Source organism: Bombus bifarius, unplaced genomic scaffold, assembly GCF_011952205.1.
Source record: "Bombus bifarius isolate JDL3187 unplaced genomic scaffold, Bbif_JDL3187 scf7180000010261_frag, whole genome shotgun sequence".
Classification (NCBI taxonomy): domain Eukaryota; kingdom Metazoa; phylum Arthropoda; class Insecta; order Hymenoptera; family Apidae; genus Bombus; species Bombus bifarius.
The window spans coordinates 1-20,973 of NW_022885582.1; the positions used below are offsets into that span (position 1 = coordinate 1).

Sequence of the window (20,973 nt, forward strand, 5' to 3'; positions counted from 1 at the left end):
AAAAATAAAAAAAGAAAACTTTATTTTTTTTCTAACATCAATACACTTTACAATCTACTTCCGAACTCTAAGACTGACTCTTATGATTTTACTTTCGATCGGATCCGATTACTTTCTTTTGTCATCCCTCAACATCCCCACCGTCCATGCATTTGCTAGGCGTCCGCGATCGTTGCCACGTGCTCTTTCTTCTAGAACCTTCGGTGGAAGGACCGTTGGGATGTTGATGGTTCGTTCATGATGGTTCAGCGATATACATTGTCGCCGAGTGCCGCCACATCTTTATCTCTATCGTCAGTCCGTCGGATTTGAAGTATGCCGGTCGTGACATGCTCTTCGGGCCACACGTTTTATGATACAAGACCAGCAAAATGATCAATGTGTAATTTTACATATCTTACATTTTTTCCAAATGAAATATTGTTTTTATTAAACGTTTAAAACCTCAGGCAACATTTATTTCATCTGATTTCAGTTTTACAAATATATATCTATAATACATATCTGTATAAATTACGGTCTGGTTATATCAAACAGGGACCGACACTCGCTAGGGAAAACTGCCCAAAAATTGAATCGTAAAAACCAATATGAAAGACAACAAATTTCTCGTTCTGCGGAACAAATAGAAATGAGCAGAGTATCTTTATCTTTATCTGAGACATTCAAAGCGTATCACGCATACGCTAAACCTGAAGAAAACTTTCTTGTCTTCCATGTTCATTTTTCCCTTTCCATTTCCGAACGGTTTCTTCTATATTTATTTATATGTTCGTGATTGATGCTATTGACAACATACAACTAAGGGGAAATACGAATAGTAATAGATAGATGTATAATTCATTATGCAATTTTATAGAATTAAATCTTATTTATCTTCAGATATAAAAACTATATTTACCAGCTGAAACACTAACGCATATGCAGTATAATATAATCTACTTAACAATCTCGTTTTAGTTATAATATGTGATTAATTCTTTTGCTATTTCGCTATAAACAGTTTCTTGTGCATACAATATTTTTTTATAGTATTCTAATATATTGTTAGATATTGTAAAGAAAGTAAAATACAGTTATTGAAGTTTGGGAACATTCAATGTTAACCTTGCTTCAAAAAATAATCTTTCGAATGAATGGGGAATAGATTTTTAGTATTATAGTTGGTATAATGTCATCATTGTTTACAATGTGTTAGAGTTAAAGAAATGAGACAAATTAATATTTCAGAAGCAAATTCAATATTTAAATGATGTTATTTTAAAATGGCAGATGATATGAATGTTCTTTTTATACGAGGAAATGGAAACGTATGTATGGTAATTTAACATTATTTTAGTACAAGATTTTAGCATAATAGTAATTAACAGTATCCACTACCTTTTAGTCAATTTTTGAAAAATGACATATATGATAATTTGCAATAGTTTGATAATAAAATACTTGTATCAATATTAATAACGTATAATTTGCTATCTCAAAAGGATACAGACACAGCCAATGATAATGTTTGGGATGATAGTGCATTAATAGAAGCATATGATAAAGCAATAAATTTAGCAAAAGAAGAAGTTATCAAGCGAATGGGAATGGATGTTGGAAATTCTCAACCGAAAGAAAACCTACAAAATCTTAAGCAGCCTAAACACGCAAGTAAATTACACAAGGTTGTGATTTTGATAGAATATTACAAATTTGATACAGAATATTATTAAATATATTGATTAAGAAGCAAATTATTTTATTTTGCTATTTACTTATATTTATTTGTATACACATCTTTTCTCTATAGAAATGGATCATAGGAGCACCTTATCGTGCAATATACTCAGAGGATGGAGAAATTTATGAAGCTATAATATCAAAAATTTACGAAAACAATGGCACGTGTGTTGTAAAATTTGTAGGTAATACCTTTAGCATGATGGTTATGTCAATTAAGAAATGTACTAAAAATACATATATATATATGAAGTAAAGGCTTTCGCATAGTCTATCACAGTGTCATTCAGCAGGTCCTTAACTGGGCAGGAGTACCTGTCAATGTCTATGGGGAGACCCGTGGGATATAGGGTCATGAACCATAAACATGCATGTTACTTATTGTTCATTATTAGCTGCTTGGAATATAATTCTCCTCATTAGACGAGTGATTATTACTACATATATCAAGGCAAACATTTATACATATACATTTATGCACGGGAAATTCTAATACATTGCCTGTAAGGACAGTAACTGAATGGCACTCAGTAATTCTATTAAATGACAAAAATTTCTTTTACTCTGTGTTTAGGCTATGGTAATACAGAGAAAGTCGAGTTGAGTTCTCTTTTAGAATCAGAAGGTTTGCAAAGTCAAATAGCACAACAAAATAAAGCTTTGGAAGAGAAATTCAATGAAGAGAACGATGAGACTTGTGAGACTAATTTTTCTACAAATGTAAATTCGAAAAAATATAATGTAGAAAAAATGGATTGTGACTCTGAAGAAGCAAATGCGTATAAACATCACTTCATACCGGGACCATCTTTCAATTCGATGACTGATATAATGCCACCTGCACCTCCTTTACCACCACAATTAATGGCCAAGTAAGTACAATTTAAAAATTCTAATGGAATGCTGAATACTTCTAATATTAATAAGTAATTTGGAATAAGTTTAACATTTTATTTGGAAAAAAAATACGAAATTTTAATAAAATGTACTAGATTACCAGATAATGATACAGACGCACTTTCAAGTATGTTGATGTCATGGTATATTAGTGGTTACATGGTATATTACACAGGTAATTATTTCATATAAGTATTTTATTGTATATTAAATTTTCAATGGACTATGTTATTTCTTTTGTAGGTTATTATCATGGTTTGAAACAAGCAAGAAACAATCAAGAGAACAGGAAGAACTGTTGATTATATCAATTTTTTCAATAACAATATAACAATAATATAAGATATAATAAAATATAAAACTCATTGTATTTATTTACTTCAATTATTTGAAATAAAGAACAGCTTTATTTTCATATAAGACTTTAAGACTTTTTTAAAAATAATTACTAAGATAAGAAAACATAAAAAACATATTTTTGATAAAATACACTCACATATATATGTCGGGTTATCATTAGGATTTAAGGCGCGTAATGATCCTTCGTTTGAATTAGCCATTGTTTTACGAAACAGAGAATATATTTACGCGAATAAACAAGATTTTAGAATATTATGAATAATGAGTTTAATAAATAATAAGATTAACAAACGATAAGTTTAACTAATAATTAGATTAAAGATTAATAAGTTTAACGAACAATAAGAGGAACGAATAATTAGCCATTGTTTTACGAAACAGAATATATTTACGCGAATAAAAAAGATTTTACGAAATATTATGAATAATGAGTTTAATAAATAATAAGATTAACAAACGATAAGTTTAACTAATAATTAGATTAAAGATTAATAAGTTTAACGAACAATAAGAGGAACGAATAATATGTCTTACGAATAATGAATTTAACGTATAATGAGATTAACGATTGATAGGTTTCACGAATAATGAATTTAATTAACGCTATTAACAATGTTCCGGGGTTCAAACGAATCCACGGTCAACGGGATAACTCTTTACTATGTGTAGAATAATTTTAAACACAAAATACAATTGCTGAGACACTCGGTAAATTGCTCGATGTATCACTTTCCAAGGCGATCACACGAATGAATATCTGATGAAAATCTTTTTCGCTATACGACTGCATTTGTTTGTTATATGCTCGCTGGAAACATCGAGAAGGTTCCAATCGTTGTTGCTAGGCAATTTCTGTCAAAAGTTTGTTGTATACTCTTTGGAAACATCGAGAAAGATTCAAACGCCGTTACTAGGCAGTTTCTGTCTGGAGATTGATTCCTAATACAACGTGTGTCCCATTATATCGACATCTCTAAAGTACAATTCTATGTGATTTCTAGGGAGAACAATACAACCGATCCACACCTTCGTCAGGCAAAACGTTTATCCCGTGACCGTGGCTACGTTCGGCGACCAGTTGTCACCTCGAACCCACTTTCGCTTTCACAAATATCAAACAATTACAAATGACAATTGCTTAATTACAGTTATGATAAAATCTAGGCTAAAGCATTAGAAGGCTTCCTCAAAATTGCAAAGGGAAGGCTCCGGTTTTCCTTTCATCTCCGACATATATAATACAAGGATATAATACAACCGAACATTTTAAACTTAGCCTATAGCGCGTGCGCGCACACACACGCACACACATGACACACATGACACACATGACACACATGCGCGCACACACATGCGCGCATACACACATGCACACACATGCGAATGATTTCTCGAACGATAATCCATTTATTTATATTTTTCAATATCTGTCCTTACGATTGCGTATTTATTTGTTCCACGTATCATATTTATCTATTTGCATAACTGTAGGTGACATTTTTTTAAACAATTTTGCTAATATTTCATAACTTTTTAATTCATATTTCAAAGTGGTAACAGGTGTTTCTTTCTTTTCAAGTCTCCTCCATATCGGGCTTATTTCTAGTAGCCACGCTTGCTTACAAAGCAATTTTATATCTGCACAAGAATATCTTTCAGTACATTTTACTATGTGGTTTACAATATCTGTATTTTCTAATAAGTGGTTGCTAAGGTATAATTTGAATATACCAAGTCGAGCAACTTCATTGGGTAATGATACGTATATTTGCTTTTCGAGACGCCTGAGTAAAGCTGCATCAATGCCCCTAATAACATATTTACAATAAATATTATCGTTCTATTATACTAATAATAATGAAGGAATACTTCAAACAACACAATAACATATTTGGAATTTGGAGAAATATTACGATATTTTCTACTTAGAAAACATTGAAATAACGTGATATACGTACCAAGGGGAATTAGTTGTAGCCAGAAGAACTACATTAGAATTCTCATTAGACACTAATCCATCCAATCTAGAAAGAAGTTCTGATCTGAATCTCTTTGCAGGTTCAGACAATATACAGTCTCCTTTATTTGTGGCGATCCAGTCAATCTCGTCGATAAAAATAATTGTAGGCGAATGACTATAGGCAAGTTCAAATAAAACCTGTTCAGTTTAACAAATGTATTATTCATTAAATATTATATTCGAAATTCCTTAAATTCATTGCCTCATCACGAATATGATATCATTTCGTTTTCCAAACAACTATTCTATTTATATATAAATGACGAAAAATAAAATCAAATCTTTTTATACCTAGACAAGTCTAGTCTCCTTCATAGACAAAGGAACAAAGAAACTTACATAGACAAAGCAACTTACACGTATATACTTCTCGGAATCGCCTCTCCATTTGCTGACCAATGAGCTGGCAGTTATGTTAAAAAAAGGTGCAATGGCATTCTGTCGCGACTGCCTTCGCTAACTTCGTTTTCCCTGTTTTGTATATTTCTTGTAAACACGTACAGAAATGAAAAGAATACCAGGTGGGCCGTACAGCAAAATACCTTTCCAGGGGGAAAACGGGCTATCAAAAAAGATATGATACTTAAGGGGATACACAACGGCCTCCTTAACAGCGGTTTTACATTCCTCTAGGCCTATAACGTCATCCCAATGTACATTTAATTTGTTTACTATGATCTCCTGTGACGATACAAAGATAAAATGGCGTCTTCTCTATATTAAGTAAGTGTTACGTAATTTGATATTTGAAGCGTTACTGAAATCACGTCATCGTCGATATACGTTGGACGGTTTATCGACGGGAATTTTATCGTTTAAAAGGTTTACGATACGTATATTAATCGAAAATAACTTACGCATGAGATGTCCTCAGCAATCTTTCGTAATTCCGGATTATCTGAATAAAGCTTTTCAATGCATTTCAATATCTTCGATTGCATGGATTGTTCCATTGGGACGTTAAATAGCTCTTCTGATGAACGTCCATCACTCTCATTGGGGAATAGTGACGTCACTGTCATTGCGAGATTAATATGATTCGTATTGTCATCAGTTATCTTCTGCTGTAGATTCGTCTCTTTCACAGGCTCACTTCTCGCTTGTTTACTAATAGATTTGGCTTTTGTCTCAATACTTCTACAAACACTGGATCATATTGTAATACGATACGTTGAATACGATACGTTGAATACGTTGAATACCGTTTAATATCGTTAAATAATTTAAATTCTTCCGTTTTGCTTGCATTTGTCACTTCCCTCGTCATTTCCCTTCCAGTTATTTTCTTACACAATATGGGATATTTTTGAAATTTCATCTTGTAATAATTTTCATACTCTACAACGATAATTTCCAAATCGATGTTGTCGCAGACCCGATGTTCGGGAGATAGACGAGCTTCCCGGAATAATACATCGCTAATGTCTATATACCTAAAAAAATGTAGTTTTTAATTAATTATAGTTTTTAACTGATTAAAAATATTTTTCGCAATGACTGAACACTATAAGATAACCATCAAACAACTGTTTTATCTCTAGGTAAGACAGGCAAAAGAATGCATTTACTATATAAATCCTCGAAGATAATTTCTTGTCTTCTGCTCTTTAATTTCCAATTTTTAGATGGATAAGAATAATTTGAATTTATATTTCATATATTTGTTTATAACTAGTTAATCTACATTATCGATTGAGTTATTCTTAACTACTGAATTACCGATGTCGAATTTTCAAATTTGGCTTCGCCTTCCCTTTCCACGATGTCCACTGATTTCTATTTCGATTGGTCACTGACACTATTCAAAAAAATTGGAACTAGGAATATATTTTAATTATAATATACTCACCCATTGTGTTCCAAATAATCACATACAAGGTATAATATGTTCCGATGACGTTCCGAAATACGACTCTCCTCCTAATATAATTATTTTTTCATTACAATAATATAAGTTTTTTCATGTAATTTTTTGTTACATTTGCGAATTCAACGAGTTACACATGATTTTTCATGAAACACGAACGTTAAAAATATTTGATACAGCCTAATTATAAAAATTGTTAGAAGCAAAAGTCATAGATACTATGTGCGAGTATCGCATGAAACGAACAGCTATTAAGAGAACTGCAGCAATATTACAAATCAAATAACAAAACACACTCGTCTGTGACATGGAAATTCTAAAATCTAAAATCTAGAATATTCCTTACCTTTTTTCGCAGATTATAAAATATCTTATTCATACTACCTTGCATCGATAAATCACCGTTCATAGTGACACTTTCAAATCGCCTATCGTTTCTCAATGGATACGAGAATTTCCGTTTATTACTTTAAAAACAACCCGTCCATTACGTTTCTGTTAAAAAATTCTTTCAACTCCGTTGAAAACCGAGCATCAAACAAGAGACAAACGATTTGTTGCCATGGAAATGTTTGGTTCACACATAAGCACCGCACAAATATAATGATAGAATAGCTGAGTGTGTGTACTGTATAGTAAGATGGATGCAACGTGGAAATAGAAAGAGAACACCATGTATAGATACTTCCTGTTCTTGTTTAATCAGGCATGCACACTAGTGGACACTGACGCTGCTCGTATACCCCTGTTACATATTTCCTGTACAAGTGCGCGTCATTAGACAAGGACGGAACATCCTCTCTCTACTTCTCTATCGCGTTTTTAGTTCGCTCACGCGCTCTGTACTTATATCTATTACATTTCCACCATAAGCAGCGGCCGTGCAGTGACTTACAAAAGTTCCGAACGGTTCCATCCTGGGCGGACGGTTAATTGCGTTCGGTACTTCGAGGCAGGAAGGTGAGTACAGAATCGCTCCTCTTAGTACTCTTATTAGAAGTGTTATCATCGAATATAAGTTTTTTCAATAAATTCTTATCGTTTTACAATCTTTCTAGAATACAATGACGTCAGCAATCGATCATTTTCGCGAATTTATTGTAAATTAATTGGGGGAATATCTGGAGTTCTTTATCGGTTTCGACTGTAAAATCAGCAACTATTCGAATTTTTCATTCATAATTGTGACGTTTTCGACTCTTCCGTTGCCAAGACCCTCTTGAGAGATTTTTGGCACGTTCCATCACCCTTGTTAAACGAGTGCACATTGGTGGATATATTGATTTTAAAAACCAATACGTGAACGAGGTTTATTATCTCACTGGGACAAAGAAATCCGTTTTATTCGCGAATTTTCCGTGTTTCTTCTTAATTTTCGTGAGTGTCTGGCGCGGAGCATTATTTGAATGAACTTTTCATCGTTCAGATTATATTTCGTTTAAAAAGATTGAAATTGATGTCGAGAAGAAATGAAACAAGGTGCTCGGGCATTCCATCGTTTCCCGGGGAAAGAGAAATATGAAAAAAACGGTCGTTCTTCCTTCTGCCATTTTCGTCCATTACCAAAATGGTATGACCCAAATGTCCCGGGTCATGAATCAATCAAGCGAATTTTGAATAATTTTTGAATAATATCCAGTTAATAATTTGTGAAACAAATTAATTTCATTTTATCGTTGGAAACAAATTAGTTGGATTTTTCTTTCTTTAGCAGTTTTCGCCGGAGTTGACCTGACGTGCTACTTCAGTTTCCATCTTCGCTTCTCGAAACTTCCAACGTCCTTGGTGTTGCAGTCTCCTTGCCCAGGTGAGTACATAGCTTCTAGATACTCGTCGCTGTTCATCCTTACGAGCCTCTCGAGCTTTAGTTGTCAATTGTTATCGTTAAAGGAAGAGAAGCTCGCGACAGATGTTATCGAACAAATCGTTTGTTCTCGAAAAGTTCGAACTTGTTCGTTGCGTTTGAATATATATGGACGGACTCCATTTTTCATGACATCTTCATGATTTGTCATGTCGTGAGTATAGCTTCTGACTACCATATGTTTGTGATTTATGTGAAATTTGACCACTATACCGTGATAGAAAAATATTTCCAATGAATTATAAATATTTTACATTGTGAATTATAAATATTTGTTACAAATTATATCGTACTTGAGGTGAAAATGAACCATATATCTGCTTATGGAATACGAGGTAGTAAATCATTCGAAACATAATAACGATTAATTAAGCACATATACAATAACGTTTACGAATGAATATTGCGAATTATTGTATGGCTTTAATGCGGTATTTAATGTTTTGATTGCGGTCTTTGAAATGGTATCATAGGTGCTGATATAATATCGCGCGAAAAAGGAAAGACCAGTGGTTAATATTGCAGGTGCACCAGTGCGTTGCGCTCGTCGGGGGTGGTTTTGACGCCGGTGCCGAGGAGAGACGCAGAACGTGTTCGATCGACCCGCGAACGTAGCCCGTGCTCATACTGCGACAGAGTTCGTTTCAGTTAGGCTCAGTCGCTGTTTGTCCGTCGACAGCGTATAGTCGCGTCGGCCTACGATTCCTTTTTTCTTCTTGTTTCTTGCGAACTCTCTCGCAACAGCCGTTCTATACGTACGCCGCCAGTATATCGCGTGATCATCGTTCCCGTTGCTTCCCTTACCCTCTCACGTCCCTCGAAGAAGACCTCCCTTGGTTTTTTCCTTGTTTGGAGGGAATTCATCGCTCGGACACATGGACTGCGAAGCACGAGGGTTGATCGAGGCATCAGCGTGATGTACTTTTCAGGTTTCATATTTTCTCTATGATACTTTCTAAGGAGAATTTGGAAGATATACATTTTTAGGAAATAAAGGTTTTTATGGAGTCATCGATAGGTTAGAATTTAATTAACTCTCTTATAACAGGTATTCCAATTTTTTAATATATAAATTTAGTTTCCTCTATGGTGTTAGAGAACATAATGCGGGCATTTTATGATATAACGAATATATTCGTATATATTTTAGTTTATTCATTCGTCAAATTTCCCTAGTACGCCGGCCTGCAGCTCACATGCAGCACTTAGTAAAAATTTGTTTTGTTAGAGGTTGGCCATTCTTCTTGCTATAAAAATATCGTGAAGTCATATCATATGATAAAGCACCTTCTGAAAGCTAGATGCTCGATAACGAGCCTAATGATTCTCGGTAGTTTGTAATGTCAAGCTTTGAATTGGCGAGATCGCTCTGCTGTCAAACCGCCGTCCAGCGGCGACCATTCTTTAACCACGTTCAAGGGGTATATCACGCTACAGAAACCATCAAAGGGTTTGCAAGTTAGTTGCCTTTTAGAAGTGGGGCAGTTGGTTATTACATGTAATCCGTAGTTGCTGGCTGTTCTCCTTAGTCACCATACATCATAGAGACGACAGTTATAGTCGCCAGTTGTCCTTGCTAATGGTTGCTTGTTGTCGCTAGTTAGTTCTCGTTATCGTTATGTATTCCATCAATCACGCGAAATTTAACGTATGGGAATTTATTCTTCTTTATTCTTTCTGTAGGGAGATTTTTTAAGACGAGGAAAATATAGAATATTTTAAGACGACGGTAAGGTTTGAATTTAAGTAACTGTTTTATGATACAACAAAGTGGAAAGACGATTTAATTTTATAAAGTTTAAGGTAATTTTTTAAAAAACTTCGAATTTAAAAGATTCAAATAGATATCTTAAACGTAATTAAACCCTCCATATCGTAAGAAATTAAATGAAACTGCGCAACAAAGTTAATACATTTAATGTATTATTTTAAACATTTATTTAAAAACATTTATTTAAAATTGAAGTGTAGGCGTTGACGCGCGCGCGCCATTCGAAGCATTTGTCAGTTCGTTACATCTGCGATAAAAGTTGTAACTACGAAGAAGCTTAACATATGGTGCTTCTGAAGACGACAGTAAAAAGTATTAAGAGATTTTTCGAGATTTTTTCTTTTAAGTTTCCAAGTACTTTTTTTATTTAACTTCTTTTTTTTGCATTTTCTAACAATATTCGATAAATAGAGACGAAATATGACAGTTCTTAGTTCGGGGATTTATTGGTTCGAAAGTTACTTCAAAAGTGTTTCTGGAGTTCGTGCGGTTAATACTTTTAAACTACTGAGTACGACTTATTCCGTATGGCTGGACAAATCTTTGTTGATACTGTAAGCGTAACTGGTCCGGATATTGTCTTGTGGAGATAGAAAAATACACGAAGTATTGATTGAACTACATATTCTTTTAATTCTTTTTTAATTCTTTTAGTTCTTCATATATTGATAATAGAACGATATTCCGCTACTTTGAGCACAATATAGTAATGTTTAAATAAATAATAAAATTTACGCATTTCGTCTTCATGCGTCGATAAGAAAATGCAAAAAAAGTTAAAGAAAGATGATGCGCAGACGCGAAGTTTAGTCAGCAATAATATTTAAAACCTCTAAAATATATTGTACACATTTATTTGCAAATAAGCTCAATGAAATTAAACTGTAACTGTGTTTCCAATAATGTCTTCGATGTATTGCTCGCCATTATGTCGGATTAACAACTCTAAGTGATCGACCTTAATCACTAAATGGCGGCCGTGATTCAGTGGTATAGCTTTACATATGACGGACATCGCAGGCGCTTATAAGACGTCTATTGTGAAACGTTTCCAATAGCACCGTTTATGTGATGGTGAAATCTGAATATATATATATCGCTGAAATATATATCGCTTATCACTTGAGTCTGACACGATCGTTTTTAAATAGAATCACAATTTTTTATTCTTTACAAAATCAGTCTATAAAGATTATGTGCAAATAAAATAGATAAATAGATAAATGGTTGTACAAACTTATAAAACAGATATTACAAGTATATCTAAATAAATGATATATTTATAAATTGTAATATTTGATCTAAAGTTTAAATAAATAAAAGAGATACTCGTGACTTACAATAAAAGTATTTTTTTTCAATTTTTAAACAAAGCAAAAGTGGATAACAATTTTTCAAAATGTAAAAATCAACACAATGGTTGGTTTCTTTAATTAATCAATAACGTTTAAAGTTAATTAATGTCCAGAGTGGTTTGTACATTTTGTATTTCGCCGTATTTCAACGTTCGATGTGTAAATAAAACTTGATGCCTGAAATATCGAAAAAATAATTAAATCCGATCGTTCCGTCGAATTTGCAAATTGTATACTCGTGTAAAATCGAGTGCGCTTGTGTATGCTGATACGAAAAGTGGTAGTATATTTTTCTTTTTTCGATTATCGTTATCACTTTTTGTGTGGAAAAATTAATTCCGTGAAATGGAAGTGCAATCAATACGGCTTATCACGAAATAATAGCACAACGACGGTACATATTGGTATTGACGTCAGCTTCACAAAATTTCTCGAGTATCTCGGTCGACTATTTGGGTTAAGAATTCATTTTCAAGGTCCTACAAGCACGAGTATCTTATGGATATGAAATTTTCAGTGTACATTTTAATAACCATATTTCATATTGCATGCTGCGGTCCAAGAAAAATTCGCAGTTAATATTCTGCTAATCCCTGCTGCTTTTAAAGACCATAAGTAAGGTCCGTAAGGTCGTCCGTAAAGTTTAAAAGATTTCGAGTAGATTTGTATTACGTATTTTATCTTCTAATTTTTAAAGAGAGGGTCGTGTTTAATTAATTGAAAATGACGAAACTGTAATGGGACATTATTATCAAATATTAAACGTGGTTCCATTGGGTACTTTTATTGTCTTTGCGAGATATATATGCATTATACGTTGCTATTAGCAACGCGTAGCGATGAACGATGGAGAGCAGTACCTTCGTTATCTCGTCTCGGTTGTGTACATATCAGTAATGCACAGTACTCGTACTAAATATCTTACAAATTCCATACAGATTTTCAGATTAGTTTCGAATAATACCAACACGACCATGATAGTCACAGTACAGTATTAAATAGTGCCACTATGCATAATACACTCCTAAAATGTTTCTACAAATATATTTGTCCGAATATTTTTGTCAGCTACTATATCCTAACCACGATTTATTAAACAATATATAGATTTAAAAAAGAATATATAACGACATTACTTGTTTAGGCTAGATTGGTTTAACTTGTATAGTTTTAATAACTGTGTAAGATCAAACAAGAACTTATCGTTAGTTTGGCGAGATTTGATTACACGAAGCAACATAATTGCTTTGAAACTCAGGACAGAAAACAATGTCAACCGGTAGACGCGTTTGTCTGGTGAACGTGTAACGCGTGAATAATAGATAGCGACAATCACGCGAACGCTAGTTACAGCTGACTTGGCTTACATTGTAGCATTCAAACTAGAGTATACGAGCCGTAAGCGCTATTGAAAGTTCAAAGGCCGACTAGTGAGCTTCATCCTATCTCATTTTTTAATCAGGCGATGGATCGACGAATCGTATTGATTTCGAGGATTATTATAGTTCTGTGGGAATTTTAAAGCGTGGTTTGTCTAATCTTGTCTCGTTAGCTACAGACTCTTTGGCGAGCAGTCTGAAACTTGATCCAGTTTCGAGAAAATGAAAAATTCGTTTCTTCTCTTTGCTTCCCTGTTCCTTTTTTCCTCCTTTTTCCCTTTTTACATCGCTTTGTTTTACATCGCAATTTACATTTATTTGTAAAGTTTGAATCTCCTCGATATTGAAGATGTTGAAGCTGCAAGTATGTATTTCATTTTAATCCATTCGAGACCGTGATTTAATTGTAAGACGATACCTAGGTGTCGGTACGATCTGAATGTTTAGTTGGAATGATTCTGTGTTTTACTCTCTCCAGGGTATCCTTTTCATACTTTGATTTTAAATCGATGACAATCTTAAATAGTATGCCTCATATTTTTAAAATATAAAATTATATACTATGTTATTCTATAATGTATTATGTACAGTTATATATATATATATATATATAATAATTCTATATTGAAGAAAATATGAAATTAACATGATATATACATTACTACATATGTAATTTCGACCAATTGCGGGGAGACGTAATCGCGAGGAGAGACGTCAACGGGGGTCGTAAATCCCCGTTACGACTGTAGCAGTCGACACCACGAATTGATCGATCCCCTGATTTCCGTTGAGATAATAAGGGGTGATTGAGTTTGTATAACCCTGTGATTCACAGAGTTATAAATTATATATGTCCAACACTTAGACTACACTGATGCCGAAATAAATAGTTAACAACTTGTCGCACGACGATGCGATAGATATGTGCGCTAGAGCAGGGCTCTTATACTGGAAATTAGTGTATTAATGGACTTAGCACTATGATGTATTTAGGAGAGAAGATGTATGTTCGACCACACCGAGAACCGACAAAGATTTGCGGGAAGTATGCGACTCTCGCGCTATGTGCAGACTGCCGCGTTAGGCGTTAGTTTTTAGACTGACTGTCGCTCTTTTTTTAATACGGAAGAAAAGTTCGGCGTGGGTGTGCCCCTGTGCCTAAAGAACGCGGATTCGTTGTTCCCAATTTCGTTAGGAAAAGTGAGGGTAACGAACCGAGGTGTCGATTGGTCATGACCTGCATTACTGCTCGAAGGGATGAGTAGGGAGTCTCCTACCATCGTGGTGGATAGATGACTGTGTGCGTGAGAAAACCTAGCTTGTTTTATTACAGGGCTATTCGGATTTTCCTCATGGGTGCATACCCGCTTTCTCCGTGTTTTAAGTGCGACTAATAAACCCAAGGACCTCTCTAAAAAACCAGATGTGCGTCGAAAATACTTTTAGGCTTAAGAAATTCTTCAGGACAAACGGATTGACGACACATGGCGAAACAATACAGGAAAGTGAAAGTTCTGGTGGGCCCTTAGGTTTATTGAGGGTCGAAGTGACGTTACGCAGGTCGGTTGTTGTCCGGTCGCGCGGGCTGGCGTGCAGATGTTTTAGGCGGCGTAACAACATAAGTTATATATAAAATATGTATATTATACCCTTGCCTACTGACTGATATGAATTTCTTTCGGTCTCGAATGCGTTAAAAGAGAGCGCAAAGAAGTCGAAATTACTTATTGTAATTAGTAAAACGACCTGAGAGGCAGACAGATACAAGAAAGAAGGAATATTATATTAGCGGCATTATCATGTTTTTGCTCTCTTTAAGTCTTTCATCGAGACAGACAATCTACAGGTATTAATCGACCAATTTCTCCAAGCTGATAACTTCGAATTGATGTTTATATATAAGAAGTGTTATGTGTTAATCTGTCTAAATGTTTAAAAGGTGTTATAAATTAAATGTTGTTAAACGATACGTAATTGCCTTTTGATCGCAAATTTTACTATCAAGGGGTCTTTTATGTATGCGTAATCATTGTGAATTATAACAATTTATGTGATCGATATTAAAGGTGTTTAAAAGCATGTGTGTTTTTCTATATTATTATTTTCCTATATTATTATAGCATTCCTATATTATTATAATATCCAATTACATGTTGATACACAAGATATACAGATTATTATTTATAACGTTTTGGTTTTCTTAATTGAGTCATTCATTTAGTACAAATGATAAGAAATTAGTAATAATTCACAAAAAAAGGATATGGTAGTAGAAATATTATAAAAAAACATTTTCTGTTTTAGTGTAGAGTTACTCCTTCTTACAGACAGTGTCGTACAAATCTGTACGTCTCTGAGAAAATGTAGGTATCTGAGCCCTTACTTCCTCAACAACTTTTACATCTGATAGAAAAAAGAAACATACGAAGTAATAAGTAATGCTTACTAATAAATTCAACAAATACAGAGGAAGATGGCTAAATCGATAAATTAACGAGACTAAAAATTAATTACATCATGGATCTCTCGCTTTTAATTTTAAGCTGTAAATTACCGATATCGGTGACTGCCATATTCTCTTGAGTTTCCAAATCGTAAAGAATCTTTCCCCAGGGATTGGTCAACTGTGTATGTCCCCATGCGACGTAACTTGCTTAAGGAACACGAGCCGGTGATATGCAGGCAACGTATAATTGATTATCATTCGCTCTGAAACGCTGAAGTAATGACCAGTGCAGTGGTCCAGTGGTCATATTGAATGCCGCTGGATATATCAGCATTTGGCAACCTAACCCGGAGAAGCAGGAAATATGAAGCCACCGAATACCAATTAACTTCGTAGTTGCACGGTTCACATTCCATCATTTCTGAATATGCGAGGACAGTCCTCTTATTGTGCTTTTAATTATTTTATTTGTTTCATTTTCAGCAAATATACTGGTTTTTTAAATTAAGCTTCTTTTTATACAGAGTTACAGATTATATTAATTTTATATAGAATATATTTAAGAAAGATATTTAATTTTTTGCTAGTTAAGTATTGATCGATTAAGTTACTGTACCTTTGTTCCGATAAATGCGTGCCATTTCCTCGAATCTAATATCATAGCAAATGCCAATACCTATTTTGCAGCCCTCCACATCGAACGTCGTTAGGGAGTTACCAGGACTGAGTGAATCACTCTCTCGAAAAGTAATCTTATTAGGAATGTCGATGTCGAATAGATGTACCTAATAAAATAAAAATGTAGTCGCTAATTCTATTGCTGCAACTTTTGTAATTTAATATCAAAGTTACCAACTCCTAAACTTTAATTATTTTTTATTTAATAACTGACAGCGTTTTTATCACTTTCTTTTATTTAAAAATCTTATCATTTAATAATGTTTAAAAAGGAGAAAAAATAAGTATAATAATATTTTAAGTATGTGAAAAATTTATACAACAACAAACACATTACAACAAAAATGGGCGTTTCCCGTATCATAACGTATTTTATAAACCGTAAATTATAGAATTGGTTATAGTATACGTATGTACATATGTATATTCCCAAATTATTCCTAGATAGAGTCACTTTCTTCACCCCAATATTTTCAAATTCAAAGCCATAAAGGAATATATTACTTACCTTTCGGTGTCTTGCTATCAAAGTTCCATCGGGACCCCAAATAGTACAATTTATCGCCCTCTATTTCAGGCATCGTACCACCAACTACATAGATGTTGTTTTCTTTAGCTGCGTTCGATGAAGCAACGCTCGTTTCACCATCAGGAATACTCTCGCCGTATTTAGGAAAGTACTCTGCATTGCAATATTTCAATTAATGAAAAATAACTGTCTTTTGTTCCAACCATAAATTAAATTGAAATGTTTGTCAGTTTTTTATTTTTTAAATTATTAAAATAACTAAGTTTTATATTTCGACTTAATTAAATATGCAATTACTTAGCTAATAGTATATATAATAAATTGTTTCTACAGGTTCAAAATGAAAAATGAATATTTAGAAATATTTAATTACGACAATGCTATTTGTGTTAGCATCAGGGGCTTGTTACTCAACGACTTTGCTAGTACTTTTTGAAACATAAAGTTAGTTTTCAATTAACACTTATACTAGAGGCGGAATTATAAATGCAAAATAATTGATAATACTAATTTATAAGTACCTAATTATTAGTATGTTAAAAAATATATTTATACAAAAATTACGATAATCATGAAAATGGGGAAATCCTATATTCTCGAATCAATTCACAATTTATTTTGTATATTAATTAGATTCCGCGCTCATCAGTACGTACTCACTGGCGACATCGAGAAAATGTATCGGCAATTCCTCGTACGACCAGAGGATCGGAAATATCAAAGGATATTATGGCGCAGCGCGAGTGGAGAAACAGAAACATATAAGCTTAACACCGTAATATTCTTATCATAGAAATAGAAGCAGTCCTCAATTCCCGCCCGCTAACTCCTATCTCCACCGATCCAGATGATCTCCTAGCCCTCACTCATTTTAAATTAAATTATTATTATTAAATTATAATTAAATTATTAATATAACAATTAAAATTTTATATTTTCACGTGAGTTTCTTTAGATAATTATTATCAACATGATGACTAACTCTTACGGATTAATACGTGTCTGTAGGGCAATCCGGTGGACTTGATCGGCTTTTTACTTCGAAAGTTGAGTAATCGGTGTCGCTTTCTTACGCATCTTTGAACTGTATAAATGTTTTAAAATTGTTTGATCCAGCATGTACCACACCGGACAATCAAGAAGGCAGGTGCCTTGACTACAGAAAATGTAAACCTCTGCAAGAAATATGGCAGATACAGTACCGTACAGCCACCGATTTTTATAGACGATCAGTGTGCAGATACCAGGGCAATGTTACGATCGTTTGCTGTCCGAACGATCCAAACAAAGAGAAGAGAGAAATTTTAATAAAAACTGTGTATAAGTATAAGGCTTGGCGACCACCATACTGTGGTTTTAGCAACGTCTCTCATACCAGGGTGGTCGATGGTAAACCAGCTGAACTTGGTACGTTTTATGTCTTTCTTTCCGATTAATAATAAGCCATTTACTGCAAAGAATGAACTTTAAAGGCATTAAACAGCACATCAATGTACATTTCAATTAGACCAAATAATAATGCTATGATTTTATCGGTAGTAACTTTACTTATTAACTTGAATTATTTCTTTCTTTTACTTCATGTTAGGAAGAGTATCTTTTTGCTTGAAATAAAAAATTGATATAGGAGTAATAATATGGATAGAGATCAAAAACTGTTAGGGCAGAAATTACACGTTTGAACTTTATAGTTCGGTATAGTTCAAATAGAAATTATATAGAATTATTTAATAATTTGTATTCCACTGGAATAAAAATTTAATTTCTGTCTTTATCAAATCTCTATTTCAGAGTATTTGTACGTATGTACTTATCATCTGCTGTATGATCGAATATCGAATAGGTAATAATCGTTGTTACTCATTATGTGAGAAAAAATTATGTATATTCACAACTATGACTATTGCATTTTAGGCGCTTGGCCATGGATCGCTGCATTAGGTTTTCGTAATCCCCGAAACCCAGACAAACCACTATGGAAGTGCGGAGGTTCCCTGATATCGGCTAGGCATGTTTTGACCGCAGCACATTGTGCACATATGGATGGAATAGAAAACATACACAATCATAATATTGCCATTCTTAGATTGGTGGAGGAGGTGCCATTTTCGAGTAAGTCCTCAAATATATATATATATATATATATATATATATATATATATATATATATATATATATATTCTTTCTCATACTTTTGGTCATTCGTTTCCTGCATTTTCATTTATTTTTTTATTTTTCAGGGTACGTATATCCCATTTGTACGAAAGAGCCCCTACAAAAGAGCAACTTCGTCGGCTATAACCCCCTTGTTGCTGGATGGGGAGCATTAAGATATAGTAAGTGATATCAATTTTATAATAAAATTAAACAGTTCCAGTCTTAAATATCTTTCTTATTTTCTTCGTAGGACGACCACGACGTAATGCATTAATGGAAGTACAAATGCCAGTGATTAAGAACGTCGAATGCAAAATAGCTTATTCCAAATTTCCTAATGCACCTGATATCACTGATGGTATAATATGCGCCGAACATGCTCAGGGTGGAGAGGATTCTTGTACGGTAATTAAGTTATAGAGTTACTACAAACTATACGGTATCTGAAGACACGTCAATTCGAATTAACATCAAATCGACGTCTTAAACATTAGGAATAATAGATAAACACAATTTAATAGTCTTGCCCACTTCTCACACCTCATTATGGTATTTAATCTAATTTCCTTCTAATCTTAGTTTTGCTCAAAATACATATAACATGTACATTATAAATTGGAGTATTTCAATACACAAATCAATAGAAGATTATTACTGTATATAAGTATAATTTCAATACAATTCGATCGATATATTTCAGTATCTTTGATTAAAAATTTAACGATCCTTTCAGGCTGACCGCGGCGGACCACTGCTGATACAACATGAATGAACCTCGTATTTAATAGGTATTGTGTCTTATGCTTATAAGTGCGACACAGCTGGGTATCCCAGCGTTTACACTAGGGTCACATCGTACCTTGACTTCATTCTCCAAGCGATGCAATAATATGATATTACTGTTCCATAAACATCATTGTGTAAAAAACGTAAAGTTGGATTTTCTTATTGTGGAGATAAGAAATAGCTCAAATTTACATTGTTTTGTACGTTACAAATTATAGGCTTAAAATGTACGAAATGTAACTTTGAAACGACACTAATTTTTTACGCACGATAAACCTCCACGACTTAGGTATGTAAAGATGATAAACGTATATTAATTCTATTAATTTGGTAATAATAAACCAACTTTCTGAGAAGTTCTGTAAATTTCGTTTCTGTTGTATCAAGAGAATAATGGAATATTCCACTTAGATCGTATACTTCTTGTATGTACATACAAAATTTTCCGGCTAATCTAAAACACGTCATAAGATAGAGAGCTTCTGGAAATTCGGACACAGAGAGTACATGAAATACAAGATAAGTCTCGTGTCTTTCAAAATTATTTTTTATTCGCTAAAAACGTCCTGTGTACTCATGCAATCACATGCAACCTCGAAACTTCACTTATTTTTTATCACTTTCCAATTCAATACACTGTTTCTGCATTTTTGACTATATGTAAGAGAAATTTCCATTCAGCCAAAGGTGTACTTACAGATTATAGATTATTATACGACTCTCGGTAAAAATTTATCCGCACTCCAGATAGTTAAAACTTCTATCCACCGTATTGATACATCTGCACTCTTCGTATGACGTCAATATCTGTTCATTGCTGCTGCGTAGGTTTCATTGTGTCACGTCAATTCGTTTGTGACCGTTGCGCGAGTAATGGCGCTTTGCAATGGTGATTTGCAGGAAAACAGTGCAGGATGCTGTGATTCGTTTCTTGTGGTCGGAGGTTATGTTTGATGCCTATATTTATCAAAGATTTAATGCACATTATGGAGAAAGTGTTTTGTCACGAAGTGTGTTTGAATGGGCACAAAAGTTCAAAGAAGATCGCAGAAGTGTTATGAAAAAACAGCTGGAAACCCGTCCACATCCATGATGACAACATTGAACGTGCTCATGAACTTATGCTCTATGGAATAGACGAG

General features: G+C 33.7%; 2 protein-coding genes and 1 long non-coding RNA gene across 7 annotated transcripts; 2 read left to right on the plus strand and 1 right to left on the minus strand.

Moving 5' to 3' along the window:
- Positions 1 to 611: 611 nt before the first annotated feature.
- LOC117216260 (survival of motor neuron protein-like) lies at positions 612 to 2,997 on the plus strand. Of its 5 annotated transcripts, none has more exons than XM_033462843.1 (6): positions 612 to 820; positions 1,485 to 1,667; positions 1,793 to 1,907; positions 2,297 to 2,594; positions 2,715 to 2,794; positions 2,863 to 2,936. In XM_033462843.1, the coding sequence occupies exons 2-6, from the start codon at positions 1,584 to 1,586 to the stop codon at positions 2,919 to 2,921; spliced, it is 636 nt and encodes a 211-aa protein (XP_033318734.1). In that variant the 5' UTR covers positions 612 to 820; positions 1,485 to 1,583; the 3' UTR covers positions 2,922 to 2,936. The 5 variants fall into 5 exon arrangements, with proteins under 5 accessions (XP_033318734.1, XP_033318733.1, XP_033318732.1 ...); XM_033462841.1 differs by lacking the exon at positions 612 to 820 and adding an exon at positions 860 to 1,319 and having other exon boundaries at positions 2,339 to 2,594; XM_033462839.1 differs by lacking the exon at positions 612 to 820 and adding an exon at positions 863 to 1,319.
- Positions 2,998 to 4,756: 1,759 nt separating this feature from the next.
- Positions 4,757 to 6,747, minus strand: LOC117216258 (katanin p60 ATPase-containing subunit A-like 2). The gene is made up of 7 exons (XM_033462837.1): positions 6,719 to 6,747; positions 6,235 to 6,432; positions 5,857 to 6,145; positions 5,516 to 5,713; positions 5,357 to 5,474; positions 4,938 to 5,137; positions 4,757 to 4,787 (listed from the first exon to the last, which is right to left on the minus strand). The coding sequence occupies exons 2-5, from the start codon at positions 6,315 to 6,317 to the stop codon at positions 5,415 to 5,417; spliced, it is 630 nt and encodes a 209-aa protein (XP_033318728.1). The 5' UTR covers positions 6,318 to 6,432; positions 6,719 to 6,747; the 3' UTR covers positions 4,757 to 4,787; positions 4,938 to 5,137; positions 5,357 to 5,414.
- A 623-nt stretch (positions 6,748 to 7,370) lies between these two features.
- On the plus strand, positions 7,371 to 10,772 carry LOC117216259. The gene is made up of 3 exons (XR_004489337.1): positions 7,371 to 8,436; positions 8,581 to 9,625; positions 9,779 to 10,772. It is a non-coding gene; the product is annotated as an uncharacterized LOC117216259 (long non-coding RNA).
- Positions 10,773 to 20,973: the final 10,201 nt, after the last annotated feature.

Excerpts from the sequence above, each read along its gene's own strand:
- LOC117216260 (XM_033462839.1), top strand. The coding sequence starts at position 1,266 with ATGGCAGATGATATGAATGTTCTTTTTATACGAGGAAATGGAAACGTA. Across the intron at positions 1,668-1,792 it reads ACGCAAGTAAATTACACAAG|AAATGGATCATAGGAGCACC; the intron begins GTTGTGATTTTG and ends TTTTCTCTATAG. Across the intron at positions 2,795-2,862 it reads TTACATGGTATATTACACAG|GTTATTATCATGGTTTGAAA; the intron begins GTAATTATTTCA and ends TTTCTTTTGTAG.
- LOC117216258 (XM_033462837.1), bottom strand. The coding sequence starts at position 6,317 with ATGAAATTTCAAAAATATCCCATATTGTGTAAGAAAATAACTGGAAGG. Across the intron at positions 5,714-5,856 it reads TTGCTGAGGACATCTCATGC|AGAAGACGCCATTTTATCTT; the intron begins GTAAGTTATTTT and ends TACTTAATATAG. Across the intron at positions 5,475-5,515 it reads TGCTGTACGGCCCACCTGGT|ACAGGGAAAACGAAGTTAGC; the intron begins ATTCTTTTCATT and ends GAAATATACAAA.